The 17,280-nt window shown below is 41.3% G+C and overlaps 4 protein-coding genes across 8 annotated transcripts in view; all 4 read left to right on the plus strand.

Annotated features, from left to right (window-relative positions):
• Window positions 1–17,280, plus strand: part of LOC116336023 (protocadherin alpha-C2-like) — a 188,698-nt gene that overhangs the window by 104,212 nt on the left and 67,206 nt on the right. Inside the window, exon 1 of one of the 5 annotated variants that reach the window (XM_039618137.1) lies at window positions 3,968–6,470. The exons of 3 other annotated variants lie outside the window; for them this stretch is intronic. In XM_039618137.1, the coding sequence (XP_039474071.1) occupies window positions 4,092–6,470 (2,379 nt within the window). In that variant the 5' untranslated portion in view covers window positions 3,968–4,091. Of the gene's footprint in view, window positions 1–3,967; window positions 6,471–7,494; window positions 9,986–17,280 lie in introns of those variants that run through there. One more of the 5 variants, XM_039618126.1, reaches the window with a different exon arrangement.
• LOC116336067 (protocadherin alpha-3-like) lies at window positions 520–2,934 on the plus strand. Its single transcript, XM_039622466.1, has one exon. The coding sequence runs from the start codon at window positions 520–522 to the stop codon at window positions 2,920–2,922; it is 2,403 nt and encodes an 800-aa protein (XP_039478400.1). The 3' UTR covers window positions 2,923–2,934.
• Window positions 11,188–13,623, plus strand: LOC116336070 (protocadherin alpha-8-like). The gene has a single exon (XM_031759857.2). It carries the CDS (start codon window positions 11,188–11,190, stop codon window positions 13,621–13,623), a length of 2,436 nt encoding a protein of 811 aa, XP_031615717.2.
• On the plus strand, window positions 14,495–15,375 carry zgc:123181 (uncharacterized protein LOC735300 homolog). The gene is given in 2 exon segments (XM_039618176.1): window positions 14,495–15,216; window positions 15,218–15,375. Coding segments are annotated over 2 exon segments (627 nt in total). The 5' UTR covers window positions 14,495–14,616; the 3' UTR covers window positions 15,245–15,375.

Raw genomic sequence — 17,280 nt, forward strand, 5'->3', positions numbered from 1 at the left:
ATTTTGTCTGATTTTATATTTTACTATTCATTTTTCTTTAGCTACTTTCCTTTAACTACACAGCATGTAGTCTCTTCCATCAAGATGAAAAGTCAAACGGTGCTCTCCGTGGTCCTGAAATGACAACTAGTTTAGTTTTGCGATCATCTCATTGATTGAGCATCTGGGCTTTCTCTGGGTTGTCTCTTTGTAAGCTGTAATGCACTCTTAACTATCTTTGTATCACAGAAAGAAAAATTATATCAATTTTGTTCTTTTTCATGAGCCAGTAGGTGTGGACAATCACAGTCACCACAAGGAGACGGTATAGACCGTAACACGACAGCTTCCGTTTTGTGTTTAACGCTCCTCCCAGAGACAGTCCACACGGTGTTGTAACAAAGACAGTAGTAGGTGTGGATACATTGCGACAACCACCCGTCTGGTCTGAAAATTGGTGGTATATGTACTACATTTGTTTGAATTTTTTTTATAGGAATTTCAAATTCGAATGTATGCCGTGTTGTGCTGAACGGAATTATGCCTTTATCGTGTCGCAACTGCTTTTCGTTGATATACTTAATACTTCTGATACTGGATTATTGTTGTAATGAAGCGTCTGGGCAGCTCTCTTACTCAGTCTCAGAGGAGGTAAACTCGGGAACAGTTGTTGGAAATATCGCCAAGGATTTACATTTAAACATACCAGATTTGGAGACCCGTATGTTCAGGATTGTTGGAGGATCTAAAAGAAAATATTTCGAGGTAAATACGAAGACTGGAGTCCTCTACGTGAATGAGAGAATAGACAGAGAGAAGCTCTGCGGGAAAGCTGTGAGATGTGCCGTAACTGTCGAGGCTGTGATAAACGAACCTTTAATGCTGTACCGTATAGAGATTAATATTCTTGATGTCAATGACAATTTTCCGCATTTCATTACAAAATCACAGAATATAGACATTCCCGAAAGCACATTACCCGGGATAAAATTCCCCCTACTGCAGGCCTACGATGCAGATGTTGGAAAGAACGGCATCAACACATACAGGCTGAGCTCGAATGAACATTTTTCATTAGCAATAAGCAAATCAGGAGAGAGTATTTCGACTGAGTTAATGTTACAGAAAGTCTTAGACAGAGAAAAGGAACCTCTGATTAAGCTCACGTTAACAGCCTTAGATGATGGAAGTCCACCGAAGTCTGGAACATCAGATATTATGATTAATGTTTTAGACATTAATGATAACACACCAGTGTTTGCAAAGTCGCTGTATAAAGTGCGTGTGTTTGAAAACGTACCGATAGGCACTACAGTCCTGACTTTAAATGCTACAGATGCAGATGAAGGAACAAATAAAGAAATCATATATACACTTAGCACAAAGGAGCAGGACCACGTGCTGCAGATTTTTAAAATCGATCCGAACACAGGCACGCTGACGGTGGAAGGAAATGTGGATTTTGAAGAACACCCCGTGTTTGAGATTCGTGCACAGGCCAGTGATAAAGGCCAACCTCCGATGTCCGCTCATTGTAAGGTGCTGGTTGAAGTGTTGGACCTAAACGACAATGCGCCTGAGATTTTTGTGACGTCATTACTGAATACTGTGAAGGAGGATGCCAAAGCAGGCACCGCTGTTGCACTTGTTTCGGTGATAGACAAAGATGGCGGTAAGAACGGCGAAGTGCATTGTACGGTAGATGAAGATGCTCCCTTTAAATTGGAAACAAACTATAAAAATTATTACTCATTGATAGTGATTGCCCCCCTAGACCGAGAGACGATCTCTGGCTACGACGTCACCATAATAGCAAGCGATGGCGGTAGTCCCCCGCTCTCTAGCACCAGTATTATCCCTATTCAAGTTTCTGATGTTAATGATAACGCGCCTCAGTTCTCATCATCGATACTTAACATTTATGTTAAAGAAAACAGCCAGGTGGGGACAATTCTAAAAACAGTAACCGCCTTTGATGCAGATATGAACAAAAATGGTGAAGTGACTTACAGTTTTTTGCAAAGCAAAATTAATTCTGTCGCACTGTCTACATTATTAAACATCAACTCAGAGACTGGAGATATAATCAGCCTGCAGTCTTTTAACTATGAGGAGTTAAAAACGTTCCAGTTTAAAGTTCAGGCCACAGACTCTGGTGTTCCTCCACTCAGCAGCAACGTGACTGTCAACGTTTTAATCCTGGATGAAAATGACAACAGTCCCACGATTCTCGCGCCATATTCTGAGCACGGCTCCGTTAACAGTGAGAGCATCCCCTATTCTGCTGAAGCGGGATACTTTGTGGCAAAGATCAGGGCTGTAGACGCAGACTCTGGATACAATGCGCTGCTTTCTTATCACCTGTCTGAGCCCAAAGGAAACAACTTGTTCAGGATCGGAACCAGCACCGGGGAGATCAGGACTAAGAGGAGAATGAGTGACAATGACCTCAAAACTCACCCCTTGGTGGTCTTGGTCTCTGATAACGGAGAACCCTCCCTGTCAGCTACTGTGTCTATTGATGTGGTGGTGGTTGAAAGCACGGCTGAAATCCAGACTCAGTACAGACATGTGCCTGTAAAGGAGGACAGCTTCTCGGATTTGAACCTGTATCTGCTGATTGCCATTGTGTCGGTGTCCGTCATCTTTCTGCTCAGCCTCATCACTTTAATAGCAGTCAAATGCCATAGGACAGACGGTACTTTCAGCAGGTACAGCGCCCCCATGATCACCACCCACCCTGACGGGAGCTGGTCTTACTCTAAAGCTACTCAGCAGTATGACGTGTGTTTCAGCTCAGACACGCTCAAGAGTGACGTAGTGGTTTTCCCCGCCCCATTTCCACCTGTAGATGCAGAACTGATCAGTATTAACGGAGAAGACACTTTTACCAGGACTCAGACTTTGCCTAACAAAGAAAAGGTAAGAATATGGATGAATTAAGTATTTCTAATTGCGCATCTTGTGTGATGGGTGTAAATTAACGGTCAATGGATAAAGTTTTCCTAGGCTATCTAATTTTTGGTATATCCTGCCTAAGTAGGGGGGAAAAAATCTGCAATTTGACTTAAATACAGAAATACTACGAGTGTAGTACCTTGGAAGAAACTGTAACTAGCTCTGGTTTCTTGTGATACTTTTCCCATCTAAATTAGTGGTACATGCTGGATCATATTTTTTCCTTGCAAATTTTAGTGCACTTGGGGATTTGGTGCATCCATCTGTCTTGTGGGGCTTGGAACACGGTAGTCTTCAACGTAGCGCAGTAGAATAAAACTCTAGTTTTAATGTCTAACATGGAATTTTTAAATTGATTTTTGTGTAGCCAGAGTGACGTTCTAACTGAGAACCGTAAAGAGCATCGAGAAATCATGCATGTTACTCCCAGAAACGTGTGGAATACATGTTAATTAATGAAATTTTCAATTAGCAAATAATGAGGCAGATCTGCTTTTTTGTATTAATGTACAGTATTTTCAGATTAAATCACAATTTTTATATTCAGTATCCCTGGTTCTGAGTGGACTTCGTGTGTGCTAGGACTCCACAGACGTGAAAAAAGACTGATTTGATGAACCCTGAAAAACGGCAAAAAACGTTTATCGATTTTATTTGTGTCGGAAATTGTCTTCGAATTTCAAAGCTCTTTAGTTACAGGAAAATCGCTCAGCAGTTTCCTTTAGTTAACTTTAGCGTGAAAAGACCATCTTGAAAAGTGAGTGGAATGACATGCGGTCACAATGTTTCCGCGGTGAATGTTTCAGCGTAAAGGCAGTAGGACTGGCATCTACACTGCTGTAGAACTGACGTGTAATGACATATTGGAAGTTGAGTGTAGTCCTTCCGATTGTCCACACGGGGACATTGTAGACCATCACATTTAAATTCTCTCTTTAGGGTCTCGGGGCTCCTCCCAGATTCAGAGGATGATGATGTTTCTCAGGCGACTCAGACAAAGAGATTTAGAGGGCGAACGAGAAAGGGACTGAACACTGATTATGTTTATAGGAAATGTGCCAGAATAAAGGGGGGCGCCTTTGGTTTTTTGGATGTTTAATTGTTTCATGATAAACGCCGTGACTATTTGACACCTTTTCTTGTTGAATGTAATTATGACTGGACCCGGCAGATCGAGCTGTGTGTGGATATATCTCGTCTTCGTGCTGCTGGATTGTTACTCTGAAACGGTTTCTGGGCAGCTCTCTTACTCCGTCTCAGAGGAGGTGAATCCGGGAACTGTTGTCGGAAATGTCGCAAAAGATCTGAGCATCAATGTCCAGGATTTGGAGCCCCGCATGTTTCAAATTGTTGCTGGATCAAAGGGGAAATATTTCGAGGTAAATCCAAAAACTGGAGCCCTCTATGTTAATGAGAGAATAGATCGAGAGGAGCTTTGCGGTGATAAACCCAAATGCTCACTCAGTGTAGAAGCTGTTATTAATAATCCACTGAAACTGTACCGTATTGAAATTATTATTTTAGATGTGAATGATAATTCCCCTTCATTTGAAAGCACGTCGCAAGAAATCGACATTTCTGAGAACACAGCGGCAGGAATCAAATTTCCTCTGCATCAAGCACACGATGCAGACGTGGGAAAAAATTCCGTAAATACCTACAAGCTGAGTCAAAATGAACATTTTTCATTGACTACAAATAAAGAAGAGGGTGTAACTCCTGAGTTGGTGCTTCAGAGAGTTTTAGACAGAGAAAAACAGTCTGTGATTAAGCTCACACTGACTGCCATCGATGGGGGAACACCTGCTAAATCCGGAAGTATGACTATAATAATCAATGTGTTAGATATTAATGACAATCCTCCAGTTTTCAGCCAAAGGTTGTATAAAGCCAGAGTCTATGAAAATGTTAAAATAGGCACATCAATAATTACATTAAATGCGACTGATTTAGATGAAGGACAAAATGGAAAGGTGATTTATTTATTCAGCAAAGTAGGTCGTGGGAAACAAATAGATGTGTTTTCTATAGATGAACAAACAGGGACTGTAACGAATAAAAGGAATATTGACTTTGAAGAAAATAATGCTTTTGAACTTCGAGTGCAAGCCAGTGATGGAGCTTCCTCGCCTATGAGTTCACATGCTAAATTACTGATTGAAGTCTTAGACGTTAATGACAACGCACCTGAAATTTCAGTCACATCACTGTTGAACACTGTTAAAGAGGGCGCATCAGTTGGCACTGCCATTGCCCTTGTTTCAATATTTGATAAAGATGAGGGTAAAAATGGGATGGTGACATGTAAAATTTCCAACAATGTTCCTTTTAAATTGGAGTCAAATTATAAGAATTCATATTCATTAGTTGTGGACGGTCCTCTTGACCGAGAAACTGCACCTCAGTACAACATCAGCATCACTGCTACTGATGAGGGCAGCCCACCTCTCTCCAGCACGAGTGTTATAACTATTCATGTGTCTGATGTAAATGACAACAAACCTCAGTTTACAGAAAGTGTGATCAACATCTACGTGAAAGAAAACAGTCCAGTAGGAGCAGTTATTAAAACAGTGACAGCAGCTGATGCAGACATTGATCAAAATAGTCAGGTGAGTTACTCTTTTTTACAAAGCAGCAGTGACTTAGTGCCGTTATCTACATTATTAAACATCAACTCAGAGACTGGAGACATAATCAGCCTGCAGTCTTTTAACTATGAGGAGATAAAAACGTTCCAGGTTAAGGTTCAGGCCACAGACTCTGGTGTTCCTCCGCTCAGCAGCAACGTCACTGTCAACGTTTTAATCCTGGATGAAAATGACAACAGTCCCACGATTCTCGCTCCTTACTCTGCGTTTGGCTCCACTATCAGTGAGAGCATCCCCTATTCTGCTGAAGCAGGATACTTTGTTGCGAAGATCAGGGCTGTAGACGCAGACTCTGGATACAATGCACTGCTTTCTTATCACTTGTCTGAGCCCAAAGGAAACAACCTGTTCAGGATCGGAACCAGCACCGGGGAGATCAGGACTAAGAGGAGAATGAGTGACAATGACCTCAAAACTCACCCCTTGGTGGTCTTGGTCTCTGATAACGGAGAACCCTCCCTGTCAGCTACTGTGTCTATTGATGTGATGGTGGTTGAAGGCACGGCTGAAATCCAGACTCAGTTCAGACATGTGCCTGTAAAGGAGGACAGATTCTCGGATTTGAACCTGTATCTGCTGATCGCCATTGTGTCGGTGTCCGTCATCTTTCTGCTCAGCCTCATCACTTTAATAGCAGTCAGATGCCACAGGACTGACGGCACTTTCAGCAGGTACAGCGCCCCCATGATCACCACCCACCCTGACGGTAGCTGGTCTTACTCTAAAGCTACTCAGCAGTATGACGTGTGTTTCAGCTCAGACACACTGAAGAGTGACGTAGTGGTCTTCCCCGCCCCGTTTCCACCTGTAGATGCAGAACTGATCAGTATTAACGGAGCAGACACTTTTACAAGGACTCAGACTTTGCCTAACAAAGAAAAGGTGAGTCCATGAAATTTTTAAATTCTTGCACATTGTCATTGCTCCTCATTGCAGTTTAAATGGTCCATTTTTTTTTCTTATCTTAGCCGTGGTGTATCTAGTGATTTAAACTACAACTGTCAGATGCTGTGTATTTGATGCTGAGTTTTCATCTAAATCACAGCTGTCTATCTGTTAGATATTTCAACGTGTAGTTCAGCATTTGTGGTCTTGTGTTTTTTCCTTTTTCTTTTTTTCTAGAAGATCTTACGATATGTGTGTACTATGACTGATAAATTGATACATATCTTGTGCAGTGTAGAAAAGGTTATCATTGTTCTTCAAGGTTGAGTTGTGATTTACATATTCAATTGAGCATTTTGAACAAAAAAATTTCAGTTATTGGATTTAATTAAAGAAAATATAGAGAAAATATTAACGAATACTGAATGTGTATTAAAATGCAACGTTTTTTGTTCGTGTCATTTTTAAAAGGGAGAATATGCTAATGTGGGCCTGCTCCATTTTTGTGCCGTGTCTAAATTAAACTGGTTTTGCAGCGTGAAAATCACTCTCCATGTAGCTGTGATGACGCTTTAATAAACACAGAAACATTCAAATTAGCAAAAGAATATAGAAAAAAAGTGTTCGGATGATTAATTAATATCCTGCTTAAATTTTTTTTAGTTGTTTGTTTGTTTGTGTTTTTTAAATCTCCTTAATCGCAATAAGACGGTTCATTTTTTACCTTTACTTCTAAGTTAGCTTCCAACAGAAATAGTACTCATAAAAACACAGAATAGCCGAATGGCATACATAATCATGATGGCAACGTCTCACACTGGGGTTAATATTTGACTGTTCGTTTATGAGGGTCAAGTGTATTAATACGTTTGATGATGTGTGTAGTTCTCGCAAATGCCCACACGGGGACATTGCAGACTTTTACATTTGAGCTTCCTCTTTGAATGGCTCGGGGCTCCTCCCAGATTCAAATGACGATTATGTGTATCAGGCGATTCAGACAAAGAGAATCAGAGGGCGAAAGAGAACGGTACGAGAAACGCTGATATTCTGCTATAGACCTATTGATTTTTTTCTATTTATGCCGTTACACACCGTGTCAATTTTTATGCTTTTTCTCCTTGAACATAATTATGACTAGACCGAGCAGATCGAGCTGTATATGGATATATCTCGTCTTCGTGCTGCTGGATTGTTACTGGGAAACGGTTTCTGGGCAGCTCTCTTACTCCGTCTCAGAGGAGGTGAATCTGGGGACTGTTGTCGGAAATGTCGCGAAAGATCTGAGCATTAGTGTCCAGGATTTGGAGCCCCGCATGTTTCAAATCGTTGCTGGATCAAAGGGGAAATATTTCGAGGTAAATCTAAAAACTGGAGCCCTCTATGTTAACGAGAGAATAGATCGAGAGGAGCTTTGCGGTGATGAACCCAAATGCTCCCTCAGTGTAGAAGCTGTTATTAATAATCCACTGAAACTGTACCGTATTGAACTGTTAATATTAGATGTCAACGATAATTCGCCTTCATTTGAACGCACGTCGCAGGTAATCAACGTAACTGAGAACACGGCAGCAGGGGCAAAATTTCCTCTGCATCAAGCTAACGATGCGGACGTGGGAAAAAATTCCGTAAATACCTACAAGCTGAGTCAAAATGAACATTTTTCATTGACTACAAATAAAGAAGAGGGTGTAACTCCTGAGTTGGTGCTTCAGAGAGTTTTAGACAGAGAAAAACAGTCTGTGATTAAGATCACACTGACTGCCATCGATGGAGGAACACCTGCTAAATCTGGAAGTATGACTATAATAATCAATGTGTTAGATATTAATGACAATCCTCCGGTTTTCAGCCAAAGGTTGTATAAAGTCAGAGTCTACGAAAATGTTAAAATAGGCACATCAATAATTACACTGAATGCTACTGATGTAGATGAAGGACAAAATGGAAAAGTGATGTATTCATTCAGTGAAGTCGGTCAGGGGAAACAAACTGATTTGTTTTCTATAGACGAACAAACAGGAACTGTAACGAGTAAACGGAATATTGATTTTGAAGAAAGTAATGCTTTTGAACTTCGAGTGCAAGCCTTTGACAGCGCAGTTTTTCCCATGAGCTCACATGCTAAATTACTGATTGAAGTCTTAGACGTTAATGACAACGCACCTGAAATTTCAGTCACATCACTGTTGAACACTGTTAAAGAGGACGCATCACTTGACACAGCCATTGCCCTTGTTTCAGTATTTGATAAAGATGGAGGTAAAAATGGGATGGTGACATGTAAACTTTCCAATAACGTTCCTTTTAAATTGGAGTCAAATTACAAGAATTCATATTCATTAGTTGTGGACGGTCCTCTTGACCGAGAGACTGCACCTCAGTACAACATCAGCATCACTGCTACTGATGAGGGCAGCCCACCTCTCTCCAGCATGAATGTTATAACTGTTCATGTGTCAGATGTAAATGACAACAAACCTCAGTTTTCAGAAGGTGTGATCAACATCTACGTAAAAGAAAACAGTCCAGTAGGAGCAGTTATTAAAACAGTGACTGCAGCTGATGCAGACATTGATCGAAATAGTCAAGTGAGCTATTCGTTTTTACAAAGCAGCAGTGACTCAGTGCCGTTGTCTACATTATTAAACATCAACTCAGAGACTGGTGATATAATCAGTCTTCAGTCTTTTAACTATGAGGAGTTAAAAACCTTCCAATTTAAAGTTCAGGCCACAGACTCTGGTGTTCCTCCGCTCAGCAGCAACGTGACTGTCAACATTTTTATCCTGGATGAAAATGACAACAGTCCCACGGTTCTGGCACCATATTCTGAGGACGGCTCTGTTAACAGTGAAAGCATCCCCTATTCTGCTGAAGCGGGATACTTTGTGGCAAAGATCAGGGCTGTAGATGCAGACTCTGGATACAATGCGCTGCTTTCTTATCACCTGTCTGAGCCCAAAGGAAACAACCTGTTCAGGATTGGAACTAGCACCGGGGAGATCAGGACTAAGAGGAGAATGAGTGACAATGACCTTAAAACTCACCCCTTGGTGGTCTTGGTTTCTGATAACGGAGAACCCTCCCTGTCAGCTACTGTGTCTATTGATGTGGTGGTGGTTGAAAGCACAGCTGAAATCCAGACTCAGTTCAGACATGTGCCTTTAAAGGAGGACAGCTTCTCGGATTTGAACCTGTATCTGCTGATCGCCATTGTGTCGGTGTCCGTCATCTTTCTGCTCAGCCTCATCACTTTAATAGCAGTCAGATGCCACAGGACAGACGGCACTTTCAGCAGATACAGCGCCCCCATGATCACCACCCACCCTGACGGGAGCTGGTCTTACTCTAAAGCTACTCAACAGTATGACGTGTGTTTCAGTGCAGACACACTCAAGAGTGACGTAGTGGTTTTCCCCGCCCCGTTTCCACCTGTAGATGGAGAACTGATCAGTATTAACGGAGGAGACACTTTTACAAGGACTCAGACTTTACCCAACAAAGAAAAGGTAAGGCTGAACCTTAGATAATGTAAGGTGAGCTGTAACATGCAATAAAAATTTCTACTTCATGTTTTGTTCAAAAGTTTAGTTAATTTTCCACTTATTAATTTTATAGTGTATTCAGATTTCATAGGTTTTGTACTTGTGTTTTATGTCAAAGGGTAAAAAATGTGTTACGGTAGAAACTTTTACAGTAAAAGCTTAGACATGAGCTATACAACATATTTTGAGGGTTTCTGGAGAAAACAAAACCCTTTTAGCTTGTTGTCATTCAAATGGTCTGCAAGGGACTGTTCACTGACATTTCCCCTGGGCTCTTTTTGCAGTCTTTAGAAAATCTAGCCTTTGACATGATAATTTTGCCAGCAATCACCAGTCATTTTGAAACAAATCACACAAAAGTGAAATATATCAAACAGTAACTAAACTCACTGTACCTGCATCAAACTGATCAAGATTTAAAATAAGCACTTCCATTTAACAAAAGTTAGAGTCAGATTTTGTTTTGTTTTTTGGGTTGTTTTTTTTTCAAGCAGTCTTGATATAAACTTTTGTTTGTAAATATACATGTTATCTATTCACTTTTAAATTAAATTAATATACACTAATAAAAATTTTTCCTGGATTAAAGCTGTGGCTAGAAGACAAAACTAGAAAACAAAATCACATTTTCAACTATGTCTATTTGTTGACTTATGAAGCCTGTTTATGTTTTCATTTGTAATTTGTTTAGAAATAACCTTTTAACAGCGTGTCCCTTAAGGTCAAATAACTAAGGTCTAATGAGTGCCTGCATCAAGATAATGATACTCTCTCCATGGTTCTGAAATATGTGGCGATTACATTATACTGTATTATTAGGATCTCACAATATAAAGGAAGAAGGTGTGAGTGACGCGATTAAGAACAAGTCTTATTATTTCAAACACAACAGCAGGATTTGATTGCATTTATTCCTTAACTGTAGTTACTTAAAATGACCGTGGGGCGACAGTCTAGATCGTAACACCGCCGGCATGTCGCTGATGGTTGAAGGCCCCTCCCACAATAGAAGGATCATTTTGTCTGTGCTTTGTTAGAATGAGAGGCAGAACGAAGTGGGGAGGCTTGAGAAAAATGCACTGGCATTTACTTTAGTCTCACAAAATACATTTCGCCGCCAAAAAGCGAAAAACAGATCGACATAAGGATCTATGTTGTATGGAATTATGCATCTGCCAAGAAGAAAGGCGTCCTTCGGCATATATCTAATGCTTGTTGTCTTGGAGTATAACTGGGGAGCGGTGTCCACTCAGCTCTCATATTCCGTGTCTGAGGAGGTGAACCTGGGGACTTCCGTTGGAAATCTCGCCAAGGATCTGAACCTAAATGTACAGGATCTGGAGTCACGTATGTTTCAGATTGTTACTGGATCAAAAAGGAAGCATTTCGATGTAAATTTGAAGACAGGTTTTCTCTACGTGAGTGAGAGAATAGACAGGGAAGAGCTCTGCGCTAAAGCTACAAAATGCACAATAAACGTGGAGGCTGTGATAAACAATCCGCTGAAACTTTACCGTATTGAAGTCAATATTCTTGACGTAAATGATAACCCCCCGTCTTTCAGTGCCAAATCTCAAACTATAGACATTGCAGAGAGCGTGTTGCCGGGAGCTACGTTCCCCGTGCTGTCGGCTTACGACGCCGATGTGGGGAAAAATGGTGTTAACACTTACAAGCTGAACCAGAATGAACATTTTTCTTTAGCGGTGCACAAAGGGGACAGTGTTTCGGCAGAGATAGTTCTTCAGAGATCGTTGGACCGAGAAAAGCAGGCTGTAATTAAACTCACACTGACGGCTATAGATGGAGGGACACCTATTAAATCAGGCACGTCAGAGATCATAATTAATGTGTTGGATATAAATGATAATATCCCAACTTTTAAAAAATCACTGTATAAAACAAGTATTAAAGAAAATGCACCATCAGGCACTACAGTAGTAACAGTGTCTGCAACTGATGCTGACGAGGGTGCAAACAAAGACATCGTATATTTACTTAATTCGAAAGATCAGGATCGTGTATTAGAAATCTTTGAAATTGATTCGCAAACAGGAATGATAACAGTTAAAGGAACTATTGACTTTGAAACAAACCCTGCTTTTGAAATCCGTGTGCAGGCTACGGACAAAGGCCACCCTCCGCTAACAGCACAATGTAAAGTACTCGTAGAGGTGGTAGATCTAAATGACAATGCCCCCGACATCACCGTGACGTCACTGCTCAGTACAGTTAAGGAGGACGCTGAAAGTGGCACTGCTATTGCACTTGTTTCGGTTCTCGACGAAGACGGGGGCAAAAACGGTGAAGTAAAATGCGAGATATTGAATTCGGTCCCCTTTAAATTGGAGACAAATTATAAAAATTATTATTCTTTGGTCATTGGTGGCGTTCTAGACAGGGAACTTATGTCGCACTACAACATCACTATTAAAGCTACTGATGAAGGCAGCCCCCCTCTCTCTAGCACCAGTGTAGTTACTATTCAGGTTTCTGATGTAAATGATAACGCACCTTTGTTTGGAGATACCGTAAATAATATATATGTGGCAGAAAACAGTCCTGTCGGGACTGTTTTAAAAACAGTATGTGCAACTGACGCTGACGCTGGCGAAAACGGGCAGGTGAGATATTCATTAGTCAGTGATAACGCAGGGCCGCTCTCTACAATGATCAGCATTAACTCAGAAACTGGAGGCATAGTCACTCTACAACCTTTTAACTACGAGGAGTTGAAAATGTTTCAATTTAAAGTTCAGGCCACAGACTCTGGTGTTCCTCCGCTCAGCAGCAACGTCACTGTCAACGTTTTAATTCTGGATGAAAATGATAATAATCCAACAATTCTCGCTCCTTACTCTCAGCACGGCTCCGTTAACAGTGAGAGCATCCCCTATTCTGCTGAAGCAGGATACTTTGTAGCAAAGATCAGGGCTGTAGACGCAGACTCTGGATACAATGCGCTGCTTTCTTATCACCTGTCTGAGCCCAAAGGAAACAACCTGTTCAGGATCGGAACCAGCACCGGGGAGATCAGGACTAAGAGGAGAATGAGTGACAATGACCTCAAAACTCACCCCTTGGTGGTCTTGGTCTCTGACAACGGAGAACCCTCCCTGTCAGCTACTGTGTCTATTGATGTGGTGGTGGTTGAAAGCACAGCTGAAATCCAGACTCAGTTCAGACATGTGCCTGTAAAGGAGGACAACTTCTCTGATTTGAACCTGTATCTGCTGATCGCCATTGTGTCGGTGTCCATCATCTTTCTGCTCAGCCTCATCACTTTAATAGCAGTCAGATGCCACAGGACAGACGGCACTTTCAGCAGGTACAGCGCCCCCATGATCACCACCCACCCTGACGGGAGCTGGTCTTACTCTAAAGCTACTCAGCAGTATGACGTGTGTTTCAGCTCAGACACGCTCAAGAGTGACGTAGTGGTTTTCCCCGCCCCGTTTCCACCTGTAGACGCAGAACTGATCAGTATTAACGGAGGAGACACTTTTACCAGGACTCAGACTTTACCTAACAAAGAGAAGGTAAGGCCAATGGCTAATTTAGTTTTATTTTTATTATTCCCCTCCAATTATTATGATCATTAACAGTGAAATAAAACTTTACACACTGTACTACAAAATATTCTCTTTGTAGTAGGCTGGTTTAAGTTACAAAAAAAAAGTCGCTGTGGCTGTAGTTTAGACTTTTGCGGTGTCCTTTCTTTTGACTGCATATTTCGCTGTCGCTGTCTATGGTACTAAAAAAGTTTACAAAACTTGCCCCATGACATATCCGTAGCTGTAGGGAGTTATTGTCTTTTTCTTGACAACAAATTCAGGTAACAGTGTCTTTTTTGTTTTGGGGGGGGGTTTTGGTTTGCTTTTGGTTTTTTGGTTTTTTAAATTTAGGCAGTTTTTAAGTTTACTTGCTATAAGCCTGTAAGTCTAATTGCAAACGACTAAGTGTAAAGAAAAACTGGATTTCTTGCTTTGTCATTTCAGATGAATACAATTAATAATTTGAGATTTGATACCTGATTATCTGTCTTACTTTGAAAATGGAGTGCAAACGTTAGCACCTGCAATACTGCTTGGTGATTTCAAATGTAAAACTTGCGGTGTTTCACCTGAATGAGAATAGTGACCTTACTGAATATATATTGTTTGGATGAATCAACAAAGAAATGCGACAATAAATACTACGATGCCATTGTCGGTGATGGCGTAACTTCAAATACAGCGTTATTTTTTAACGTACGTATAAAAATCTTTTAAATAACTCACTGTATTTTGGAATTGTGTGATTATGGGCGTGTCTGAGTGAACAGGAATAATTTAGTTCTTACCAATGTGTGTAGTTTCTTCATATTACCACGTAGCGACGCTGTAGACCGTGGCACAGAAAGGTGGACGCTCCTCCCAGGGTAAAAGCGGAATAGCTGTGGTTTTCATTACAAAGGGACGAGGGAAGGGAAGGAGCGGCATAATGGAGCATTTCTCTTTAAAAATATCACAATCGCCTTGATTTTTGTCACATCCTATCATCTACCGCTGGGAACGGATTTGTGGATATATTATTTGCTATATTCCGGCGGAAGTATGCATTTAACGACGAGAAGAAGCGCTATTGTCACATTTCTTTTGATTATGCTCTTGGCTCATTATTGGGAAGCGGCGGCTGCACATCTCTCCTATTCCGTCTCAGAGGAGGTGAATCCGGGGACTAATGTCGGAAATATCGCCAAGGATCTAAACCTTAACGTGCAGGAGTTGGTCTCCCGTTTGTTTCAGATCGTTGCATCTAAAAAGAAATACTTTGACGTAAATCTAAAGACCGGATTTCTGTATGTCAGTGAGAGGATAGATCGAGAGGAGGTTTGTACAGATGAGCCCAAATGCACGGTTAACGTAGAGGCTGTGATAAACAATCCGCTAAAGCTTTACCGCGTGGAGATAGAAATTAGAGATGTGAACGACCACTCTCCATCCTTTAACACGAAATCTCAAATACTGGAAATTGCAGAGAACACACTGCCTGGGTTTAGATTTGCGCTATCGGAGGCAAGCGACGCTGACGTGGGTAAAAACAGTGTTAGTGCATATAAGCTGAGTACTAATGAATATTTCAGTCTTGCCACACATAAAAGAGGAAAGAGCATATCTCCGGAGTTAGTGCTGCAGAAAGCCCTGGATCGTGAGAAACAAGCAAGTATACAGCTTTTGTTAACTGCAATAGACGGAGGGTCTCCACCAAACACGGGGACATCAGAAATTGAAGTACGTGTGTTAGACATTAATGATAACGCACCAGTGTTCAGTAGTACTCTTTACAAAATTAAAACACTGGAAAATAGCCCGATTGGCACTACGATCTTCACCTTAAATGCGACTGACGCTGATGAAGGAACAAATGGTGAAATAGTGTACTCCTTACGAAGTAAGGATCAGGATCATATTTTGGATATTTTCCAAATTGACCCTGAGACAGGGGTTATTTCAGTCAAAGCCAAAATCGACTATGAAGAAAGAAAAGCTTTCGAGATCCGAGCAGAGGCTAGAGACAAAGGCCAGCCTCCCATGGCAGCCCATAGTAAGGTGCTGGTTGAAGTAATAGACTTAAATGACAACGCTCCTGAAATCAAAGTGACGTCACTTCTCAATGCAGTGAATGAGGACGCTGAAATAGGCACTGCTATTGCACTTGTTTCAGTTCTAGATACAGATAGTGGTAAAAACGGTGAAGTTGAATGTGTAATCTCAAATAAAGTTCCGTTCAAACTGGAGACAAATTACAAAAATTATTATTCTTTAGTTGTTGACGGACATCTAGACAGAGAGGAGACCCCTCAGTACAATGTCACAATTTCAGCTACAGATGAAGGGAGCCCTCCTCTTTCTAACACTAGTGTTATCACTGTTTACCTTTCTGATGTTAACGACAACGCGCCATGTTTTTCACAGTCTTTAATAAATGTTTTTGTGAAAGAAAACAGCAAGGTAGGAACAGTTATAAAAAGGGTGACTGCAGTCGATATTGACATTAGCAACAACGGTCAGGTGAGCTATTCACTATTAGATAGTAATAGTAAATCACTTCCTCTCCCCACAATGGTAAACATTAACTCAGAAACTGGAGACATAATCAGCCTGCAGTCTTTTAACTACGAGGAGCTGAAAATGTTTCAGTTTAAAGTTCAGGCCACAGACTCTGGTGTTCCTCCGCTCAGCAGCAACGTGACAGTCAACGTTTTAATTCTGGATGAAAATGATAATAATCCAACAATTCTCGCTCCTTACTCTGAGCACGGCTCCATTAACAGTGAGAGCATTCCCTATTCTGCTGAAGCGGGATACTTTGTTGCAAAGATCAGGGCTGTAGACGCAGACTCTGGATACAATGCGCTGCTTTCTTATCACCTGTCTGAGCCCAAAGGAAACAACTTGTTCAGGATCGGAACCAGCACCGGGGAGATCAGGACTAAGAGGAGAATGAGTGACAATGACCTCAAAACTCACCCCTTGGTGGTCTTGGTTTCTGATAACGGAGAACCCTCCCTGTCAGCTACTGTGTCGATTGATGTGGTGGTGGTTGAAAGCACAGCTGAAATTCAGACTCAGTTCAGACATGTGCCTGTAAAGGAGGACAGCTTCTCTGATTTGAACCTGTATCTGCTGATCGCCATTGTGTCGGTGTCCGTTGTCTTTCTGCTCAGCCTCATCACTTTAATAGCAGTCAGATGCCACAGGACAGACGGCACTTTCAGCAGGTACAGCGCCCCCATGATCACCACCCACCCTGACGGGAGCTGGTCTTATTCTAAAGCTACTCAGCAGTATGACGTGTGCTTCAGCTCAGACACACTCAAGAGTGACGTAGTGGTTTTCCCAGGCCCTTTTCCACCTGTAGATGCAGAACTGATCAGTATTAATGGAGGAGACACTTTTACCAGGACTCAGACTTTACCTGAAAAAGAGAAGGTAAGGAAATGCTGCTCTGAATAAGTGAGATTTTTGTATATCATTGAATGTCAGATAATGAATTAATAGATGTGTTAAATATGTGTTAAATATACGGTGGCCCTGAGAGGCCAAACGAACTGGAACTTAAGAAAACACCAGCAAAAAGAAAAACACTGCAAAAGCAACAAACACAACGGAAATAGGAAAAACGACAACAGAAATAGGAAAAAAGAAAACACAAATAGGAAAAACGAAAACAGAAATAGGAAAAAACAGATTTCCAAAGGCAAAAGGGAAGTGTTT

The sequence above is a fragment of the Oreochromis aureus genome, linkage group 2 (assembly GCF_013358895.1).
Source record: "Oreochromis aureus strain Israel breed Guangdong linkage group 2, ZZ_aureus, whole genome shotgun sequence".
NCBI classification, from domain to species: domain Eukaryota; kingdom Metazoa; phylum Chordata; class Actinopteri; order Cichliformes; family Cichlidae; genus Oreochromis; species Oreochromis aureus.

Bases quoted from the DNA above. Each gene is read 5' to 3' on its own strand.
- LOC116336070 (XM_031759857.2), top strand. From the start codon at position 11,188: ATGCATCTGCCAAGAAGAAAGGCGTCCTTCGGCATATATCTAATGCTT.
- LOC116336067 (XM_039622466.1), top strand. From the start codon at position 520: ATGCCTTTATCGTGTCGCAACTGCTTTTCGTTGATATACTTAATACTT.